The sequence below is a fragment of the Danio rerio genome, chromosome 22 (assembly GCF_052040795.2).
Source record: "Danio rerio strain M-AB ecotype USA chromosome 22, GRCz13ab, whole genome shotgun sequence".
Taxonomy (NCBI): Eukaryota; Metazoa; Chordata; class Actinopteri; order Cypriniformes; family Danionidae; genus Danio; species Danio rerio.
In genome coordinates this window covers 9465089-9486121 of record NC_141042.1, presented here as the reverse complement: position 1 = coordinate 9486121, position 21033 = coordinate 9465089, and the positions used below count along the sequence as shown (strand labels likewise).

At 42.6% G+C, this 21033-nt stretch overlaps 2 protein-coding genes across 2 annotated transcripts in view; one reads left to right on the top strand and one right to left on the bottom strand.

The window, feature by feature from the left end:
* Window positions 1-21033, top strand: part of LOC147838394 (uncharacterized) — a 900722-nt gene that overhangs the window by 266434 nt on the left and 613255 nt on the right. The window lies entirely within an intron of this gene.
* Window positions 1-21033, bottom strand: part of LOC147838409 (NACHT, LRR and PYD domains-containing protein 12) — a 50113-nt gene that overhangs the window by 22748 nt on the left and 6332 nt on the right. Inside the window, exons 3-4 of the mRNA XM_087303356.1 lie at window positions 13465-13572; window positions 12897-12978 (exon numbers count right to left, since the gene is read on the bottom strand). Coding sequence (XP_087159482.1) covers window positions 12897-12978; window positions 13465-13572 — 190 coding nt within the window. The remainder of the gene's footprint in view (window positions 1-12896; window positions 12979-13464; window positions 13573-21033) is intronic.

Sequence of the window (21033 nt, the reverse complement as noted above, 5' to 3'; positions counted from 1 at the left end):
TATGCATCATTGCAAATAAAATTCTAAAAATTAATCAGTGACCAACTTAACCTGTTTCTGGACACATATAACTTACTATCAAATTACCAGTCTGGATTAAGAAAGCAACATGCTACTGTTTCTGCCACACTGAAGGTTTTAGATGTTTTTTTTTTACAGGCAATGAATCATAAGAATTATTGCACTGCTCTTTTTCTTGATCTTTCACAGGCATTTGATACTGTTGATCATACACTTTTAATTCATTCTTTAACACGGATCAGTATGTCAAACCAAGCTACCACTTGGTTAGCTAATTGTCCGTACAATAGAACACAGTGTGTCCATATGGCTGGCCTGACTTCTTTATCTTTAGAAGTGCCCAAAGTAGTGCCGCAGGGATCAGTATTAGGGCCTATATTATTCTCTATCTACATTAATAATTTGTGCAACAACCTTCCAAATGCCTTTTATCATCTGTACGCTGATGATACAGTAATTTATTGTTGCTCTCCTTAATTTTCTTAGGTTATTCAGTTTTACAGTCTGCCTTTAATATTGTTCAGTCTAATCTTAAGGGTCTTAAATTGGTTTTAAATGTAGACAAATCTAAATTAATGATTTACACAAATTGCCCCACTCCTTTGCAGAAACAACCATTAATTACCACTGCCCAAGGTCAACAAATAAATTTAGTGTCTAGCTATAAGTATTTAGGTTTTCTACTCGATCTGGAGCTTTCTTTTAAAGAACATGTAGAAAATTTGGTTCAAAAATTGAGAGTTAAACTTGGATTTTACTATCGAAATCCATCCTGCTTTTCCTTTAAACCTTGTAAACATTTGGTGTCTGTAACATTTTTACCATTGCTTGACTATGGGAATGTTTTATATATGAATGCTTCAACCAATTGTCTTCAGCCTTCAGTACTCACCATTGTGAATGTTATGCCAAAGCTGAGCGGCCTTCTCTGAATGTAAGAAGGTACACTCACTGGATGACTCTGGTCTACAAGGCTCTTCTGGAACCGGTGCCTTCATACCCAAGTTCCCTTCTCCTGTTCTCCCTACTCTTCAGTCTGAACTAAAAATGTTCGAGCTCATACCAATTACAATCAATTACCAATTTCTCAATGTATGTGTTTTTAATATATTTTAATGTGGTATAGCTGAACAACTAAACTGTATTTTTATATTATATATTAAAGTTTTATTTATTATTAATATTTTTATTATTTTCATTAGTCATTTGTTGCAGAACTCTTGGCCAAGTCACCCTTGTAAATGAGACCTTGATCTCAATGGGTTTTTATCTGGTTAAATAAAGAAACACACACACACATATACATATATATATATATATATATATATATATATATATATATATATATATATATATATATATATATATATATATTAAGAGTGGAGCAGAACCCGAATACGGTATTCGGAAAGGCACGAATAGCGTGTTTTTACGAATACTTGATTCGAACAAATACTTGAAAAATTATTTGTATTCGGGAGCAAGAAAAACACTAACAAAAAGCAGCGTTTCCTCATGAGACCACAGTGCATGCCCGCGTGAGTGAGTGAGTGAGTGAGAGAGAGAGAGAGAGAGAGAGAGAGAGAGAGAGAGAGAGAGAGAGAGAGAGAGAGGGAGAGATGCTCAGTAGTCGGAGGGCGGGGCGGAGATAAAAGGTGTCAGGAGCAAGCTTCTCCACAGCAACAGACAGAAGGCTCAACTGAGCGAAAAAAATACTTCACTGCATCACTATTTTTGTTAAATAGATTTTTGTACCTTAATTGGGTTCCAAAGGCAGTTTATAAACTTGTAGCGGAGTTGAAGCGGAGTTTGATCGGGCTATTCTATTACGCTGCATTATTAACGTCTGCAATCGGGTGGTCTGTTTACGCACCGTTAGCTTTGTTAGCGCGGTAATTTAGACAATAGACTGTTGACAGAGTAACGTTAACGTTCGTTTATAAAGGTTAAACGATGCTTTTGCAGTTGTGTCGAATAGTATGCACTTATGGGAGTTATATGGTACGTCTAAATTACTGTCTTTTGCAGACAGCAAGATATATGCTATAGGCTAGTTAACCTTAGCATAGCTTCCCGTCACTTTTTATTAACTTGAAACTCCTCAAATATATTTGGGCACCATGAAAAAAATGAGACTGCTGCTGAGCCATTTCTTGGTCCTCCACCAGTCAAAAGAAAAAAAACCTTCAGGTTCTGTGTGGAAGCATTTTACAGTCAGTGGTGCTGCAGATAAAACAAAGTGATACTGTATAATGTTTACAAAAGTGAAATCAGCAGAGGCAGAGATATTAAACATCTGTCAACATCTTCTATCCATAATCATTCATTCATTTCTTTTAGGCTAAATCCCTTTATCAATTAGGGGTTGCCACAGTGGAATGAACCACCAACTTATCCAGCATATGTTTTACGCAGTGGCTGCCCTTCCAGCTGCTACCCAGCACTGGGAAACATCCCATACACTCTCTTTCACACACATACAATAGGGACAATTTAGCTTACCCAATTCACCTGTATTGCATGTGTTTGGACTGTGGGGGAAACCGGAGCACCCGGAGGAAACCCACGGCAACATGGGGAGAACTCAGTCGGGGCTCGAACCAGCAACCTTCTTGCTGTCAGGCGACAGTGCTACTCACTGTGCCACCGCGCAACCTTCTATGTAATGTATTATCACATGCACTAAAAGCATCCTCTCCTGATTCTGTCTGTGAACCCCCCACAAGCATCAATCCCCTCAATCAGCACAGCTATGTTCTGCTAAATCCTCCACAAGCACCAAACCATCAACACAGCCACATTCTGCCCCAGCAAGTCAGTTTCACACAAAAAACAAACAAACAAACTTTGTGTCTGTTTTGTGGCAGGCAGATGACAATATCAGGGCTGTATCTTTTAGTATTATATAGAATACTTTTGTTCTGCCAGATCTCCCAGGCAGGGTTTTATTTAGATTTGTTTAGTTTATATTAGTTTTTGGAATTCTGTGCATTGGAAAGAAGTTCTTTCAGAAGAAGAACAGTTTTTTGAAGTATTATTTGTTTTTATTCTGTCTATTCAGTGTCCTTCAACAAGAACGGCGGTGGTGGGGTTCATAATATTCACAATGGTATTTTATTAGTTGTTGGTTTAACCATGGATGAGATAATGGCTTCTATGTTATTTTCTTTTCAATGACATTTCTTGTCACATGTTCAAAAACAACAGCCAATATTGCATGTCTATAATTTATATAATGGGTATAATTAAACAATACTTTCACTATAACGTGCATTAGAAGTGTAATAGAAAAAATATATATTTTTGCGCCATTTTGAATTTTACTCGGATACAAATACAAATACAAATACAAATACTTTTCCCCCCTCAACAAATACAAATACCGGCTGCTCCGCACATCCCTAATATATATATATATATATATATATATATATATATATATATATATATATATATATATATATATATATATATATGTGATATTTTGCCAGTAACATCATACAAAGGCCTCTTCACCTCTGTGTATTACTCCGCCCACATACAGCAAGCAACAAGCAGGCTAGTTTGACAAATATTACATTTGAGGCTTTTTTAGTCGAGAATGTAGTTGTTCAGATTGCAACTATGCAGTTTATTTGTAAGAATAGTGCCTGCTTTAAAATATTTACAATTTCTGAGAGCTCGTCAGCGGCGGTTGACGTTGTGCGGCTCAGTATGTTTACTTCAGCGCAAATTAAAAAACTGAAAAACGGAAGCCTCGTGGTTTTAAAGGTGGACTGGAATTAAGTCAATAAGAAGCTGCGAATAAGAAGCTTTTTGTCATCACCTTAAGGGGGTCACACACCAGAAGCGCCACTTCATATTACGCTATAGAGAATCATTCAAATACTAAAGAGGCGTGTCAAGATGGTGCTCTGATCACGCGCTTGTTTGAGAGGCTCCTGATCCCAAACTTTATTTTGGAGGTTCTACTGAAATGTGAGAAAATTATTTTGATTAGTTAATGTTTTTTACAATTACATTTAGTCATTTAGCAGACGCTTTTATCCACAGCGACTTACAAATAAGGACAAGGAAGCAATTTACACAACTATAAGAGCAACAATGAATAAGGCAAGTTTCAGATGTGTAAAGTGTAAGAAGCAAAGCATAAGTAATGCAAGTGGGGTTTTTTTTTTCTTTTTCTTTTTTTTTTTTTTTTGAGTACAGTTAGCAGTGGAGCCAGAGAGGCAATTGAAGATTAGGAAGGAAAGTGGACAATAAATAGTTGAGTTTTTAGTCGTTTCTTGAAGACAGTGAGTGACTCTGCTGTTCTGATGCAGTTAGGGAGTTCATTCCACCAACTGGGCAGACTGAAGGCGAGTGTTCGGGAAAGTGATTTCTTCCTCTTTGGGATGGAACCACGAGGCAACATTCATTCACAGAATGCAAGTTTCTGGAGGGTACATAAATCTGCAGAAGTGAGAGCAGATAAGAACGAGCAAAGCCAGAGGTCGCTTTGTAAGCAAACATCAGAGCTTTAAATTTGATCAGAGCAGCAACTGGAAGTCAGTGCAAACTGATAAGTAGCGGAGTGACATGTGCTCTTTTAGGTTCATTAAAGACCACTCGTGCTGCTGCATTCTGAAGCAGCTGAAGAGGTTTAATAGAGTTAGCTGGAAGCCCGGCTAGTAGAGAGCTGCAATAGTCCATTCTGGAGAGAACAAGAGCTTGAACAAGGAGTTGAGCTGCATGTTTAGATAGGAAGGGTCGAACCTTTCTGATGTTATAGAGTGCGAATCTGCATGATCGAGCAGTTCTAGAAATGTGGTCAGAGAAGTTTAGTTGGTCATCAATCGTTACTCCAAGGCTTTTCACCATTTTGGATGCAGTAATGGTCGCCCCATCCATCTGGATTGAAAAGTTATGGTGTAGAGTCGGGCTGGCAGAAACTACAAGCATTTCCGTTTTCACAAGGTTAAGCTGAAGATGATGATCTTTCATCCAGTGTGAAATGTCTGAAAGGCAAGCTGAGATACAAGCTGGATCCGAGGGATCATCAGGGTGAAAAGAGAGGTATAGCTGGGTATCATCAGCATAGCAGTGGTAGGAAAATCTATGTTTCTGGATGACAGATCCTAAAGATGTCATGTAGATGGAGAAGAGAAGTGGCCCAAGAACAGAGCCCTGAGCTACCCCAGTGTTTAGATGCTGTAGGGTAAACACCTCTCCCCTCTAAGACACACTGAATGACCTGTCAGAGAGGTAAGATCTGAACCACTGAATAGTCTTTGCAACGCCCAGTGACTCAAGCGTAGATAGCAGGATCTGGTGGTTTACAGTGTCAAAAGCTGACAAATCCAGCAAGATGAGGACTGATGATTTAGAGTCTGCTTTAGCCAGTCTGAGATCCTCCACGACCAAGAGCAAGGCAGTCTCAGTTGAATGGCCTTTCTTAAAGCCAGATTGCTTGTTGTCCATGAGGTTGTTTTGAGTAAGAAAGTGCAGGACTGAACACGACTTTCTCCAGAATCTTGGCCATCAATGGAAGCAGGGATACCTGTAGTTTTCAAGTAGCGTTTGATCTAGGTTTGGTTTCTTTAGCAGTGGGGTTACCCTAGCCTGCTTAAATGAAGTGGGGAATAAACCAGAGTCAAGAGATGTGTTGATTATGTGAGTCAGTGTTGGTATGGGAGATGGCGTGCAAGAGATGTGAGAGAATGGGATCAAGTGGACAGGTGGTTGCATGGCTAGATAGCACGAGTTTGGTCACCTTAGACTCAGACAGCTGAGAAAAAGAGGTGAGTGTGTGTGGTGTTGGTGGTGTATCTTGCATGTTTGTTGTAGGTGCAGCAAATTGAGCACTGATTTTTGCAGTTTTGGTGCAAAAGAATGTAGCAAAGTCATCAGTAGTAAGTGTGGAGGTTAAGGGTGGAGGAGGAGGATAGAGGAGGGAGGAAAATGTTTTAAAAAGTAAGCGAGGATTGGTGGCATTGTTGATTTTTTGACAGAAGTATGTCTGTTTTGCAGAAGTAACCTCAGCCGAGAAAAAGGACAGAAGAGTTTAGTATGTTATGAGCCAAATTCTTTCTGCAGCCCGAAGTTTTAAGCAATGCTCACGGAGAACATCAGAGAGCCAAGGTGCAGGAGGACTGGCACGGGCTGGCCTGGATGTAAGAGGACATGGTCTGTCTAGACATGATGCTAGTGTGGAGCAGAGTGTATCAGTGGCACTGTTTGTATCAAGTGCAGAAAGTTTGCAAGGTGAAGGAAGAGAGTCTTAAACAATGGTGGATAGTGTATTGGTTGAGAGAGAGCATAGGTTTCTGCGAAAGGCAAATGGTGTTGGAGTGTGTGGTGGGTCAGGAGTAATGTGGATGTTGCGAGACAGAAGAAAATGATCCGATGTGTGTAGTGGAATTACTAGTGTTTGATCCTCGAAGCAATGTCGAGTGTAAATAAGGTCTAGCTGATTACCTGATTTGTGAGTAGCAAAAGTAGGTGCTCTTTGGAGGTCAAAAGAGGCAAGCAGAGTCTGGAAGTCAGTAGCTCGAGGTCTTTCAATGTGAATGTTGAAGTCACCTAGCACCAACAAGGGAGTGTCATAATCAGAAAAAGATGAGAGAAGAACATCCAATTCATCTAGGAAGTGACCAAATGTACCCGGTGGGCGGTAGTTGACAACCACATTTATGTAGAAGGGGTGGATAATGTTGACTGCATGGAATTTAAAGTAGCTGATCTTTGCCAGGGACGGTTTCTGAGTAAACTTCCATTCTTTGGAAATCAGTAGTCCAGTCCCACCCCCTTTCCCTGTCTGACAAGGAGTGTGGGGAAAAAGAGAAATTAGCAGAAAAAGCTGCATGTGTAGCAGTGTCTTCCGGTCTCAACCAGGTCTCCGTTAAAGCCATGAGAAATCTGCCTTGTTAACAGCAGATTGACAATTCGATAGGCCTACAAAGCGAAAGAATTGTGAAATAGCAGATACATCAGGCCTCGACAATAAGGACTGCCCGATGGCCCGGGGCCAGCGTGCGAGACGCTCGGGCCAGTGTATAGAATTTTACTGGCCCGATCAGGCCAGTGCTGCCTTGTCACAAAAGTTTGGCTGTGACTGTCTGTCAATTGCGTGCAAATACGATCTTAGGGTGCTTTTACACATAGTCGTTTGTTTCGCAATCTGTCTCGTTTCCCCGTGGTTAGCACGGTTTGTTTGGCATATGTGAATCCAGCAATCACGCTCCACATTTGCGCCAAAATCAATCAGTCCGAGATCACCTGAATGAGATGGTCTCTGCTTGACTGAGTGGATCGACTGTAGTTAGAAAACAAAATAATGCAACGAACTAACAAACCAGGCTATATCACAGTGTATTATGATTGTGTAAAAGCCATATATACGGCTATGCGAAGAGAGAAGGATGGGCAGCGCAGTTAAGTTGGTTTTGTTTTCGATAACTTATTTCTGACACATTCAGTGATAGACTGCAATAACTCAAAAACCTCTTACCCAAAAACTATCTAAAGTGTGTTTCCTGCAAAAAACAAAGTTGATTATGTTTCACAGCTGTTTTTTATTTTATTTTTTATTTATTTATTTTTTTTCGCTCTATAAATTACGAGCACTGCTCCGTTTAAGCCCTCGCAATATGCGTTTAGCCAGGAGAGCTCGCGCAGAGGGGGGCTCTCAGTAAGGAACCGACGGAAAAGTGCTTCTTCTTTTCGTTTTTTTTTTTTTACATAGCTGTTTTTTTACCCTTACAAGTAAAAAAAAAAAACAAAAAAAACAAGCATTATCATAAGCAGGGGGGGATGTCATTCCTGGGGGTAAATGTGCACTTCATGTCTAATGCTAGAGTGAAAGCATGCTGAAATATTACCGTGAGCTGTTTATCCGTTAGGAAAATTGACCGAAGTTACCATCTGATCATTTTTCCATATTTTAATCTTATAATATGTTGTATTAGGCCTGTAGTTTTGTTCATTTCTGCACTGACAGCTCGAAAGAAAGATCAACATTGATCTGCTTCGCCATCTGATGCAGTCTCGGTTCATATGCTATGTCTCTCTATAATTTAAGCCTATAATGCAGAATTCTAGCCAATGTCTTTTAAATAGATTGATTAATTCAATAGATAGATTTTTACAAAACTTGACAACTGAAATGAGGCTCTGTATGAGAAAGTCTGACCTCTCTGATTTGTATTTGGTGACTATGTCTGTGGGTTGTTAAAATTAAAGCCCATACTTTTGCTTATAAAATATTATATACACAACTGCTCAAGTTTGGGGTGTATGATTGTTTAATATGTTAAAATAAGCTTCTCCTGCTCACCAAGGCTGCATTTATTAAATCATAAATACAGAAAAATTGTGAAATAACAGTTCAAAAGTAGTTTATAATTTAATTTCATAATTTATTCCAGTGATTTTAAAGATGAAGTTTCAGCTTCGTTACTCCTCTCTTCAGAGTAATAGTAATAAAAGCAATAATGTCTGGAATAATGGTGTTATTGGAAACTGCATACAATAAGAAAGCAGTTATTTAAACTTTTAATAAATATTTTACAATTTAACATTTTTTACATTTAATAAATGGCACCTTGATGAACTGAATAATTTTTCTTTAAAAAACATAAAAAAATTTAACGTACCATAAATACACACACACACACACACACACACACACAAGCACACACGCACACACGCACACACGCGCACACACACACACACACACACACACACACACACACACACACACACACACACACACACACACACACACACACACACTCAAATAGCTATTAACTTTTTTTTTTTTTTTGGTGGGGTCAGTAAAAATTTGGCAGGGCAAGTAAAAATCGGAACTACTGGCCTGATTGGGCCAGTAGAAAAAATCCTTAGCGTTGAACCCTGTACATGTATTGAACGAAAGCCTAAAGCGTACCTCCCGTGCTTTGCGAGAGTTAGTAACAACAGACATTAGTAAACACATAATAAAAGTGCAATGAAAACAATAATAAGTGCAAAATAAGTAAGTAAAGTACTCAGGTGCTTTGCCGTTGTCTTTGCTCTGTGAAGTCGCGCAGGTAGAGTCGATGGTCTTTACACTCTTCAGCCTTCACACGAGGCTAACGCGACCGCTACCGCGGTGAGACTAGCTGCTTATATACACCCCAGAGCGCTTGCTGATTGAATTTAGCTGGACACGCCTCGAGAGTAAAAACACCAGAAACTGAGGCGGGGAACTTGAAACAGACCGCGATCGACACACAAGCTCTTACTGTAACAAAGGAAACAGTGAGTAAACTTTCTAGTACTATACACAGACAACTGAAAACAAATTTAAATGTCCTAGAACCATACACAAACAACTGAAATCTAGTCTAAATGTCCTAGAACCACACACAAACAGCTGAAAACAGGTCTAAGTGTCCTCGAACCATACACAACAACTGAAAACAAGTCTAAATGTACTTAAACGCAGCTGGTCTTGTTGCTGAAGTGCTTCTTCTGCTAACTAAACCTACTGTACTGTACTACTTTTATTACTTAAAGCATCTCAATCACAGTAATGGGTGGTTCTGAAAAGAAAAAAAATGCGAAGAAGTCCAGTAAAACAATGTCGAGCACAGCTGCTAATTCTAGCTCTCCTAGCAAAACGGCCGGTATCTCGGTTAAATCGCAAGGAATTAACTATGCTTCTGCAGTCTGGGTTTTGAAAAATAACATGCACGACTATGTTGAGAAAATTATGATTCTGTGCTTATGCTCATGGAGGAAGTAATCCTGCCACTACCCGACACTGTGCAATTCTCCCGTGGTCAAAACAAGGAAAACCACAAAATCAACGAGACAAGTGTCTCCACGCAGCTCTCTAAATTATGTCAGCTGGTTACAAATAGATCAGACGAATTACAAACACTGATAGTTGAAAACTCCTGAATAATCTAAGACATGAAAGAAGAGGTCGGCAAGAATACTGAAAAAATCTCTGGTGTGTTGGAAACTATTGATTTCATCTGCAATGAGGTTAAAGATCTGAAACAAAGAGATGATTTTATTGACTCGAAAGAAGAAATTAACTCCACTGAACGAGAACAACGCCTGGCGCATTTGGAAATCTACACTCGTCGATGGAATCTGAGGATCCATGGAATTCCTGAGAAATATAAAGAAAATGTTTGTCAGGGGATTATTGACGTGTGCCAACAGATTCTTCCTCAGTTTAAGGAAAGATTCCGCGATGTCATTGATGTAGCACATCGTCTTGGCAGTGTTCCTTTCGATTTAGGGTTTGACCAGTTGGTTTTCCATTACAGTGATATTCTCTCTCTATAGTAATTCTTAGGGCTCGTTCCTGTTTCCAGTGTTTTTTTCTTATCTGTCCTGTTTTCTTCTTTTTTACGTCCTTGTCTATTGTCTCTTTAAATTGTAAAGGGCTACGCAACATTCTTAAGCGTAAAGCAGTTTTTTATTTCTTAAATGTTTTAATACAGATCTTTGCTTTCTTCAGGAATCTCATTCAACCGTACAAGAAGTTAATTTATGGAGATCACAATGGGGGTCAGAAATATGAGTGTCCCATGGAAATGAACATTCTGCTGGAGTGTGTATTTTAAAAAATAATTTTAGTGGAAACATTTTGGCTAGTGATTGTGATATTAATGGTCATTTCATTTTACTAGCTTTACAGTTTGCTCACCTAGAATTTGTTATTGCCAATATTTATGGATATAATTCTCCAAATGATAATAAGCTTTTTTTTAGTATATAAGAAGCTTGGTTATCTCAAATGTTAACAAAAAATCCAAACTCTTGTTTATTTGTAGGTGGTGACTTTAATGTTATGTTAATAACACATTAGATAGATGGCCCCCTCATCCCACCAGTGTTAATAATGATCATTTATTTTCTTTTGTACAAAAGTTTTCTGTTGTTTATGTGTGGCGAGAAACTCATCCTTCACAAAAAGCTTTCCCTTGGAACAATAACTCACTTCCTAATCAATCCTAACTTGACTTTTGGTTAACTTCAGCAGAATTATCAAACATAAAAACTGATATTATTCCCTCTTTATTTTTTTATCATAAAGCCATTATTATCTCTGTACCAATATCTTCTACTTCCCCACATAAAAGATCCTCAAAATGAAAACTTAATAATTCAATTTTAAAACACAATAAAGTTCAAACTAAAATTGATTATTTAATTTCTTCTTATTGGGATAAAGCTAATAAAGAAAATTTATTTTGTAGCAATTGGGAACTTCTTAAATCTGAAATTGGCAAATACTGTAGAAATTATTGTAGTCTGTTAGCAAAAACTCGAAAAAAATAATGAAGATCAAATTATGGCTAGAATATCTATATAATCACATAAAAATAAAGGGAATCTTACAGACACAGAGAGATCTGTATTTATAGATCAGAAACATCTTTTAGAAGATATATATAAACAAAAAGCTGAAGGTGCCTTCATAAGGTCTTATCAAAAATGGCTAAGAGGGTGAGCAGAACTCAGCTTATTTATTTAGGCTAGAAAGTCAGCGAGTTAAATATTTTATTCAAAAACTACGTATTGACGGGAATATTACTGAATACTTCAAAACAATTGCTGAATTTTGTGCCAGATTTTGTAAAGATTTATTAATTATTAATAAAATTTAAGAAATGTCTTTTTAAATTATTCACAGGTTTTTTTCCTGTTAAACAATTTTTTAAAAAGTTTTATTGAGATATTCATTGCATTGCATTGCACAGCAATACAGCAAATATTACGACATCTCAACTTTTCTTTTTTTTTACTAAAAGGAAATAAACTAATTAAATATCACACACATAAATAATAATAATAATAATAAAATAGTATAAATAAGTAATTAGGATAAACAGAATACACTTTTCAAAAAAAAAAAAAAAAAAAAAAAATATATATATATATATATATATATATATATATATATATATATATATATATATATATATATATATATATATATATATATATATATATATATATATATATATATATATATATATATATATATATTAGGGATGTCAAATGATTAAAAAAATCAACGTGATTAATCATGAAACGTGATTAATCATTATTAATCACGAAATGCTGAATTTATTACAAAAGTAAAAACACAGGCATTTAAATGCCATTTAAATTTCAAAATTATCAGCTGGGTGGCTGATAAATCTCACTTTAACTATATTAAGGAGTGTCAAAATTAATTGTTTCTTTGGTGCACCATGATGCAGATTGGTATCAGTTGAGTAATATATCCTAACTGGTTATTGGTGCCAAAAGCATGAAATTTAAATTTTAAAAATGTTTTGCATGTGAAACAATAGCAAATGACTTTAAACATTTTTTTGTAATAAAAGATACACTGTTAAGAAATACGCAGTTATTTGAAATAGCTGCTAAAGGCAAACAAAACTAAAAATCCTCTATTTTTTATCCATGACAGATACAACTTTTGATTTTTATTTTTTCTCTCAAGAAAAATAAGTCAGGCTGAATGTCAAAATGAGAAAGTTTCGAGTAAGTCTGACAGAATCTAAAATGGTAATAAATCTGTTTCATGGTTAAGAGAGTCTTCAAGAACTCCTTAAAATGCAGCATTGCTGAATGTTTTTGTTCAGGTAGATATTGTAAATGTTGTTTTAGCTTGAAGTGTGCCTGTATCCATTGTGCTGTGATGAAAACGTGTTTGCAGCCACTTTTTTGCAGCAAAAAATGAAGCCTCCATTAACAGCAAACCGAAAGTTTTGTGTGTGTGAATAAAAAAACACTAATTCCCAAAAACGTATAACTACCCTTTGCTTGTTGTGCTTGTTGACTATAAGAAAAATAATAAACACTTGTAGGTATTTTTAGTATACCTGGAAGATCCCCTGAAGATCGTCTTTAAAATTCTTCCTTGTCTGAGACTGCATGTCTGAGTTTGAAGTCTCATTTTGAACACTGTAAATAAATAAAATTAATTACTACATTTTATGTCTCTGGAAACTATTACATAACTCTAATGAAAAATGTCTTTTAATAAAGGAAAGCATTGGCTGTACAAACCGTTCAAGTTTTAGATCTGGAAACCAAATTTGTCTACAATTTAAGTAGTCAAAGTAAAGATTTATAACTTTAACATGATTTCTAATATTTATGCCCTGTTAAAAGAAAAAATTATATTACTTTTGACTCCAGTCCGAAAACACACTTACAGCCAATCAGCAACATTAGGTGCATGACTAGTCAAGTGCAAATATCAAAAAGTAGCAGGATCTGTTGTTTTACGGGCATATTTGTTTTGGTGCTTTCAAATAAAAATGTCAAAAATTGCTTAGTTTACCTTTATGGTCATGAAAACATTGTTTTCTGGGATTTATTAAGTCAGGTTTTATCACATACGTAAGAGTGGAAAAATCAGATAATGAAAATTTTATGGTGAAATACCTTAACAGTGTTTTCACACTGAAGTGTGGGTAATCTCCTTTATTTGAATCATCACTCTTCACAGACTCAGAGCTGGATCCACACGGACCTGATTTTACACTGATGACACTAAAAGAGAGAAAGTGACTACAGGAGGTACTTCAGAGCATGTAATGAGATTCAGTGTGGAAATGATTTGTATTAATTTAAGAATCTAACAATTTCCAGAGCAATTGATCAGACCTGCTACAATGGAACAATCAAGTGAAATGTTAATTTCTCAATCTAAAACAAACAAACAAATATCATCAACATGAACATAAAATATTTCATGTTTTGACTGGTCAACTTCATTTCATTAGTAAATATACATCCTTTCCTGTCATTCTGACCTGCATCACAATCCAAAAAAAAAAAACATTGGACAGGAGCAGTTTAGCGCTATTAATCAGGTAAATTGGATAATTGATGTGACTTGAGACAGATGTCAACAGGTGTTTTTAATAACGATTTGGTAAAAAAGCAGTATCCAAGAAAGGTCTATCCTTTAGGAGCCAACATGGTCCGAGGATTACCAGTTAGTCAACAAGTACAGGCGAAAATTACTGAAATATTTAAAAACAATGTTTCCCAAAGAATGAAAGGAAGACGTTTAGATATTTCACCTTCAGCAGTGATGACATAATTAAAAGATTCAATGAATCTGAAGAAATATTAGTGCGTAAAGGACAAGGACGAGAGCCTAAGCTGAACAACCGTGATCTCCGATCCCTCAGGTGGCACTGCATCAGGAATCATCAATCATCCATAAATAAAAAACATGTACTGTGGTCTGATGAATCAGTATTTCAGGTATGTTTTGAACAGTAATGAAGTCTGCACTGCTCGTCTGCAGTGCGCACTGAGAAAGGCATTGTGCCAAAATGTCTAAGTTTTGTATCATCTAAGAATGTAAAATAAAGCTATATAAAGCAATTATTTAACTATTCGTGTATCATGACCTTTTGAAAAATATTTTTTTGTGAGAAATGAACGCTGTGTGCTCGGGACCAAAGAAGAAAAGAATCATCCAGACTGTTTCCAACAACAAGTACAAAAGCCAAGGTCTGTCATGGTATGGGGTTGTGCCTTGCACTTCTGTGATGGCACTATTAATGCTGAAAAGTAAAGAGAGATTTTGGAGAACAATATGCTGCCTTCTTTTTAGGGGTGTGAACCTACACTGGTCTCACAGTTTGGTTCATTTCCGATTATCATGCCATCGATTTGGTTCAATTCAATATCTCGGTGCATCACGGTGCATTGACGATGCTTTCCAGACACAGTTTTATATTTTTTTCACAGCACAGCAATTCTTGTATTGAGATGAATAAATATATTTATATTTAAATACTATATGTATTAAAATTTTGTCTTTTAATAAAAAACAGACAGATATATAAACTGTACCTTCAAACAACAAGAGCATTTATAGCAGATAAATATAAATATCCCGCTCGCTTTCTGAGCCTTGTCTAGCAAGTTCTCTTACACCCCTTTGATTGGTCACACGCTCAACAGAAAGAGCTGCGATTGGCTCCTACGCGCTGGGGCTTTTTACAGATGAGCGACACTGATAAACAATAGAGGCGATCACAGCTGACAAGAACAGCCAAGAGAAGAGGAAAAGTCACGCTAGCAGGTCAAATTGGCCACAGTGAGAGAGAGAGAGAAATGGAGTTCCCCTTCGGGGGGAACTTCAGCACTATAAGTGGATTTGATGTTCTAAATCCACGTATGGGAGGATTCGGTTCAGAAGCCGCTCGTCTGAAAGAGTATTGAACGGGCCAATGAAAGCAATGAATTGGCAGCGCAAGCCTGCGCAGGTGTGCTGCATTGCCAATTAACTGAGCATATAAGCACACCTGGCGCCAGCAGACGCTATCCTTTTCGCTTCAGAGACTTTTCTGATCGAGTTCATGAGGGTTCCTCCTGCTGATCTACAGCCACTTCGAGCGAACGAGTGTGTGCCGGTTCAGAGCGAGTCCACGCAGCAGCAGACGGTCGAGCTGGGTTTCTCTCTTGCCTGGCGTCCCTTTTGGTCCAGTCCTCCAAGAGCGGTGCGTATTGCTGCAAAGCATTCTAAAAGAGCAACACAGTCGTGCAGCACGTCCTTTTCAGGATGGCGCTCCGACTGTGCGTTTCTGGTTGCGGGGGTTTCCTGGCTCCGGATGATGGGCACGATCACTGCATTACATGTTTGGGGGTCCAGCATGTTAATGTGGTGCTCAGGGGCGGTTCATGTCGTCACTGCGATGCCATGACCGTCGCGCAGTTGAGATCGCGGTTAGCTTTCGTAAGAGAGCGAGCCACCCCTATCGCCTCCTGCTCTGCAGCGGGCGCTCGGGCAGATCTGAGGGCTCCATCGAAAGACAACCCGCCGCCTAAGGGCTCGTGGACCTCTCGCTCCTCCAAGCGCTCCATCCAAGCTTCGGGTACTGGGAGTGATCCATCTAATCAGATGGTAGCTCTAACGCTCGCTGACACCGGAGATCAGATGTCCTCTGCGGCATCGGAGGGTGGGCTTTCATTGTCCGACGATGATCCGGACCCGCTCGCCCCCTCTTGGCAAGCGAGCGCCGTCAAAACGGGTCCTGAAGCGGACATGTTGGCCGTGCTTTCTCGGGCTGCTTCGGCCGTCGGGTTGGAGATGGTTCATCCCCCAGCCCCGCGGCCGGACCAACTAGATGGGTGTTACGTAGAGGACCAAAAGGCGAAGCCTTTGAAGCCTCTGGTCCCCTTCTTCCGGAAAGTGCACAGTAGGCTCACGCAGTCCTGGAGGGCACCTTTCTCTGCCCGCACTGCGTCCGCCTCCGCCCTCACCACCCTGGATGGTGGAGCTGCCAGGGGGTATGAGGCGATCCCGCAGGTGGAGCGCGCTATTGCGGTCAATCTTTGCCCGTGTGACGCTCCCGCTTTGCGCGGTCCGCCCCGTCTCCCATCCAAAGCCTGTAGGTTATCTGCCTCCCTCGGAGCTACAGCTTACAAGGCTGCGGGCCAGGAAGCTTCCGCCTTGCATGCGATGGCCACCTACCAGCGCTACCAAGCGCTACCAAGCGCTGGCCGAGCTGCACGAGGGTGGGTCTAACCCAGGCTTGTTACACGAGCTGCGCACGGCGACCGACTATGCTCTCCGGACCACTAAGTCCGCCGCGTGTGCACTGGGGAAGACGATGTTTTACGATGTAGCCACCTCTGGCTAACCCTGGCAGATATGCGCGAGGTTGACAAAGTTCACTTTCTTGACTCGCCCATATCCCAGGCTGGCCTGTTCGGCGACACGGTCGGTGAATTCACCCTGGAGTTCAAGGCGGTGAAGGAGCAGTTGGATGCGATGGGCAATGCCATCTATCGGCGGGGCCGTAAGCCCGCTCCATCCCCGGCCGAGCCATCCACCTCCGCTGCTCCTCGACGGGGGTGCCCGCCAACGGCCGATGCGCATCGAGCACGCCGAAAGCCGGTAGCCCCTCCTGCCCAGGGCGCCGCTAAGTCCGGTAAACGGACCGCGAAGCGCCCCTGAGACAGGCCATCCTGAGAAGAGGAGACTTGCTCTTTCCCCGCTGGAGGGCGGGGCCCATATTCCAACGGTACTTTTCAGTGCCACCAAAGTTTCGAACAAAGAGCATTTTTTCCCTTCCCCGGATGTGACAGCTCAAGCCCTGCCAGTCTGGGACGCACTGCCTCTCAGCTCACACGGTCTGCATGCTTCGTCAGCGGCTCTCGGGCGCTGAGGGGACGGTCTCCCTTCTCCCTTCTCCCTTCTCCCAGCCCCCAAGCCCTCTCTCAGGAGTCAGGGTGCGGAGCCAGAGCGAATCGCTCTCCTCCAGCTCTTCTGCGGGACCCTCGCGCTCCCCGGATCAGCACACCCGCTCCGCGCTGCCCCTCCGCGGGTACGTCAACGATTGCTGCGATGACGTCATTAGCGAGGGCTCTGCCTGCCTAGTTAGCGCGGGCCAGCCCCTCGCGGTGGCTCATACGCACGATCAGACCTGGCTACGATTTACAGTTCTCGAAACGGCCTCCCAAGTTCACGGGCGTGTATTTCACCAGTATCAATCCCCTGTCCACCCCTGTCTTGCGAGAGGAGATTGCTGCCCTCCTGGCGAAGGGTGCAATCGAGCCGGTACCTCCAGCCGAGATGGAGAGCGGGTTTTACAGCCCGTACTTCATCGTACCCAAAAAGAGCGGTGGGTCACGGCCAATCCTAGATCTACGCGTTTTGAATCGCTGCCTTTACAAGCTGTCGTTCAGAATGCTTACGTAGAGGCGCATCCTCCGATGCATTCGTCCTCAGGATTGGTTTGCAGCCATAGACCTGAAGGACGCGTATTTTCATGTCTCCATTCTTCCACGCCACCGCCAGTTTCTGCGGTTTGAGCTCGAAGGTCGTGCATGGCAGTACAAGGTCCTCCCCTTCGGGCTCTCTCTGTCTCCGCGGGTCTTCACCAAACTCGCGGAGGGTGCCCTAACTCGCCCCGGTGCAGAGGATCTCTTTTTTTGGAATGGAGCTGGACTCGGTCACAATGGTAGCGCGCCTCTCCGGAGAGCGCACTCGCCTGCTGCTAAACTCTCTGAGGGAGCTCGACAGCAAGTTAGTGGTCCCACTGAAATATTTTCAGAGGCTCCTGGGGCATATGGCTTCCGCTGCGGCCGTCACGCCGCTCGGATTGCTCCATATGAGACCACTTCAGCACTGGCTTCAAGATCGAGTTCCAAGACACCGGGCACACACCGAGTCTCTGTTACTGCGCTGTGTCACCGCACCCTCAGCCCCTGGAACGACCCCTCGTTCCTGCAGGCCGGTGTGCCTCTGGGACAGGCGTCCATTCATGTTGTTGTCTCAACAGATGCTTCCAGCACAGGCTGGGGAGCCATGTGTCGCGGGCATGCAGCTGCGGGCCTGTGGGTAGGTGCCCAGCTGCAGTGGCATATCAATCACCTAGAGCTGTTGGCAGTGTTCCCTGCTCTCCACCGTTTTTCTCCGGTGCTGGAGCAGCAACACGTGCTGGTCAGGACGGACAGTACGGCGGTGGCAGCGTATATCAACCGCATGGGGGGTATGCGCTCTCGCCGCATGTCTCAGCTCGCCCGCCGTCTGCTCCTCTGGAGTCACCCGCGGCTGAAGTCGCTGCGCGCCATTCACATCCCAGGTATGCTCAACCGTGCAGCCGATGTGCTCTCACGGCAGCAGATTCACTCTGGAGAATGAAGACTCCACCCCGAGTCTGTCCAGCTGATATGGGCGCGATTCGGGGAGGCCCAGATCGATCTGTTTGCTTCCCCCGAGAACGCTCATTGCCAGTTGTTTTATTCCCTGACCGAGGGCTCTCTGGGCATGGATGCACTGGCCCACAGCTGGCCTTGGGGCATACGCAAGTATGCGTTTCCCCCAGTGAGCCTAATCTCGCAGTTAATGTGCAAGGTCAGGGAGGACGAGGAACAGGTTCTGTTAGTTGCGCCCCTCTGGCCCAACCGGACCTGGATATCAGAGCTCTCCCTCCTCGCGACGGCCCTCCCATGGCAGATCCCTTTCAGAGAGGACCTACTTTCTCAGGGACAAGGCACCATCTGGCACCCTCGCCCGGATCTCTGGAACCTCCACATGTGGTCCATAGACGCGAGGAAGACTTAGGTAACCTGCCGCCCGCGGTGGTTGATACCATCACTCAGGCTAGAGTCCCCTCCACGAGGCGCGCCTATGCCCTGAAGTGGAGTCTATTCACTGAATGGTGTGTCTCTCGCAGAGAAGACCCCCGATCTTGCCAGATCAGTGTTGTGCTCTCTTTCCTTCAAGAGAAGCTGGACAGTAGGCTGTCGCCCTCCACTCTCAAGGTTTACGTTGCCGCCATCTCCGCTCACCATGACGCGGTGGCTGGCGGCACCGTGGGAAAGCATAACCTCATCATCCAGTTCCTCAGAGGCGCTAGGCGAATTAATCCAACTCGCCCCCTCTCACGCCCTCTTGGGATCTCGCCCTCGTTCTCACCAGCCTGCGATTTGATCCCTTCGAGCCACTCGATACAGTATCTTTAAGATTTCTGTCCCTGAAGACAGCTCTGCTGGTCGCGTTGGCCTCCATTAAGAGGGTCGGGGTCCTGGAGGCATTTTCGGTCAGTGACTCGTGCCTGGAATTCGCGCCGGATTTTTTCACGTTATCCTGAGACCCCGCCCGGGTTATGTGCCCAAAGTTCCTACCACTCTCTTTAGAGATCAGGAAGTAACCCTGCAAGCGCTGCCCCCGGAGGAGGCAGACCCAGCCCTGTCCTTACTTTGTCCAGTTTGCGCCCTGCCCATTTATGTGGACCGGACTCAGAACTTTAGATCTTCTGAGCAGCTCTTTGTCTGTTATGGCGGACGGCAGCAGGGAAGTGCCGTGTCTAAACAACGTTTATCCCACTGGATTGTGGAGTCCATTTCATGTGCTTATTTGAGCAGAGGTCAGCCGCGCACTCCACTCGGAGCGTTGCATCCTCTTGGGCGTGTGCGCGCGACGCTTCTTTAACAGGCATTTGTAGAGCTGCGGGCTGGGCGACACCCAACACATTTGCAAGGTTTTATAATCTGCGAGTGGAACCGGTTTCCTCAAGGGTGTTAGCAACCTTTGGTGATTGAGGAAACAACTCGGTGGGTGTTGTAGCACGCTTGCGGTGCCTTTTTTCCCTAACACGGAGAGATGTGCACCCTCCTGTCTGTCAGTAAAGTTCCCCATTCGGTGAGCCCTGCAGATTCCTCCGAGGCCCCCAGCACAGACTCAGCAGAGGAGTCACTTGCTGGCCCACTACGTTGTAGGTCTGCCCGCTGGTCAGCCCGCGTTTTGGGTATAGGTGCCTGCTATGGCCGATCCCCGCTGGTGATCCCCATATGCTTTTCCGCCACGGTTAAGTTCCCCCCCTGGGTGGACCCGTGCTTTCCCCATCCGCTAACCACCTTCTTATGCGCACTCCCCCTTATCAGGGTTAGTCCATATGTATTCCATTTGTTTCCCTATTGGGTGCGGATGGTCTCTGCAGCGTCCTCTCTACTGGGATGGCATGCTTCCCAACGTACTGTCATATATTCCTAGAATTATCTAGACGCTAGCGACTCCCAAAAAAATATACCTATTCCGTAAAGCTTCTTTTGAAGTGGGATAAGTTAGGGCCAAGGGCACGTTGGAGGACCGCGCCTTTCATGATCTGGGTGCGTCACGCTTGCCTGACTGCCCTCTCATGATGGGTGTTGGTAAGGTGCAGTGATTATGGCGCTTTCAATGGGCTCCCATGCGTGGATTTAGAACATCAAATCCACTTATAGTGCTGGAGTTCCCCCCGAAGGGGAACGTTCGAGGTTACTAAAGTAACCCTTCGTTCCCCGAGGAGGGGAACGGAAGCACTATACTCCGTCGCCATAATGACTGTCCCTTAGCTGTTAAAAGTCTCTTCAGCTTAAAAAGGATAGCGTCTGCTGGCGCCAGGTGTGCTTATATGCTCAGTTAATTGGCAATGCAGCACACCTGCGCAGGCTTGCGCTGCCAATTCATTGCTTTCATTGGCCCGTTCAATACTCTTTCAG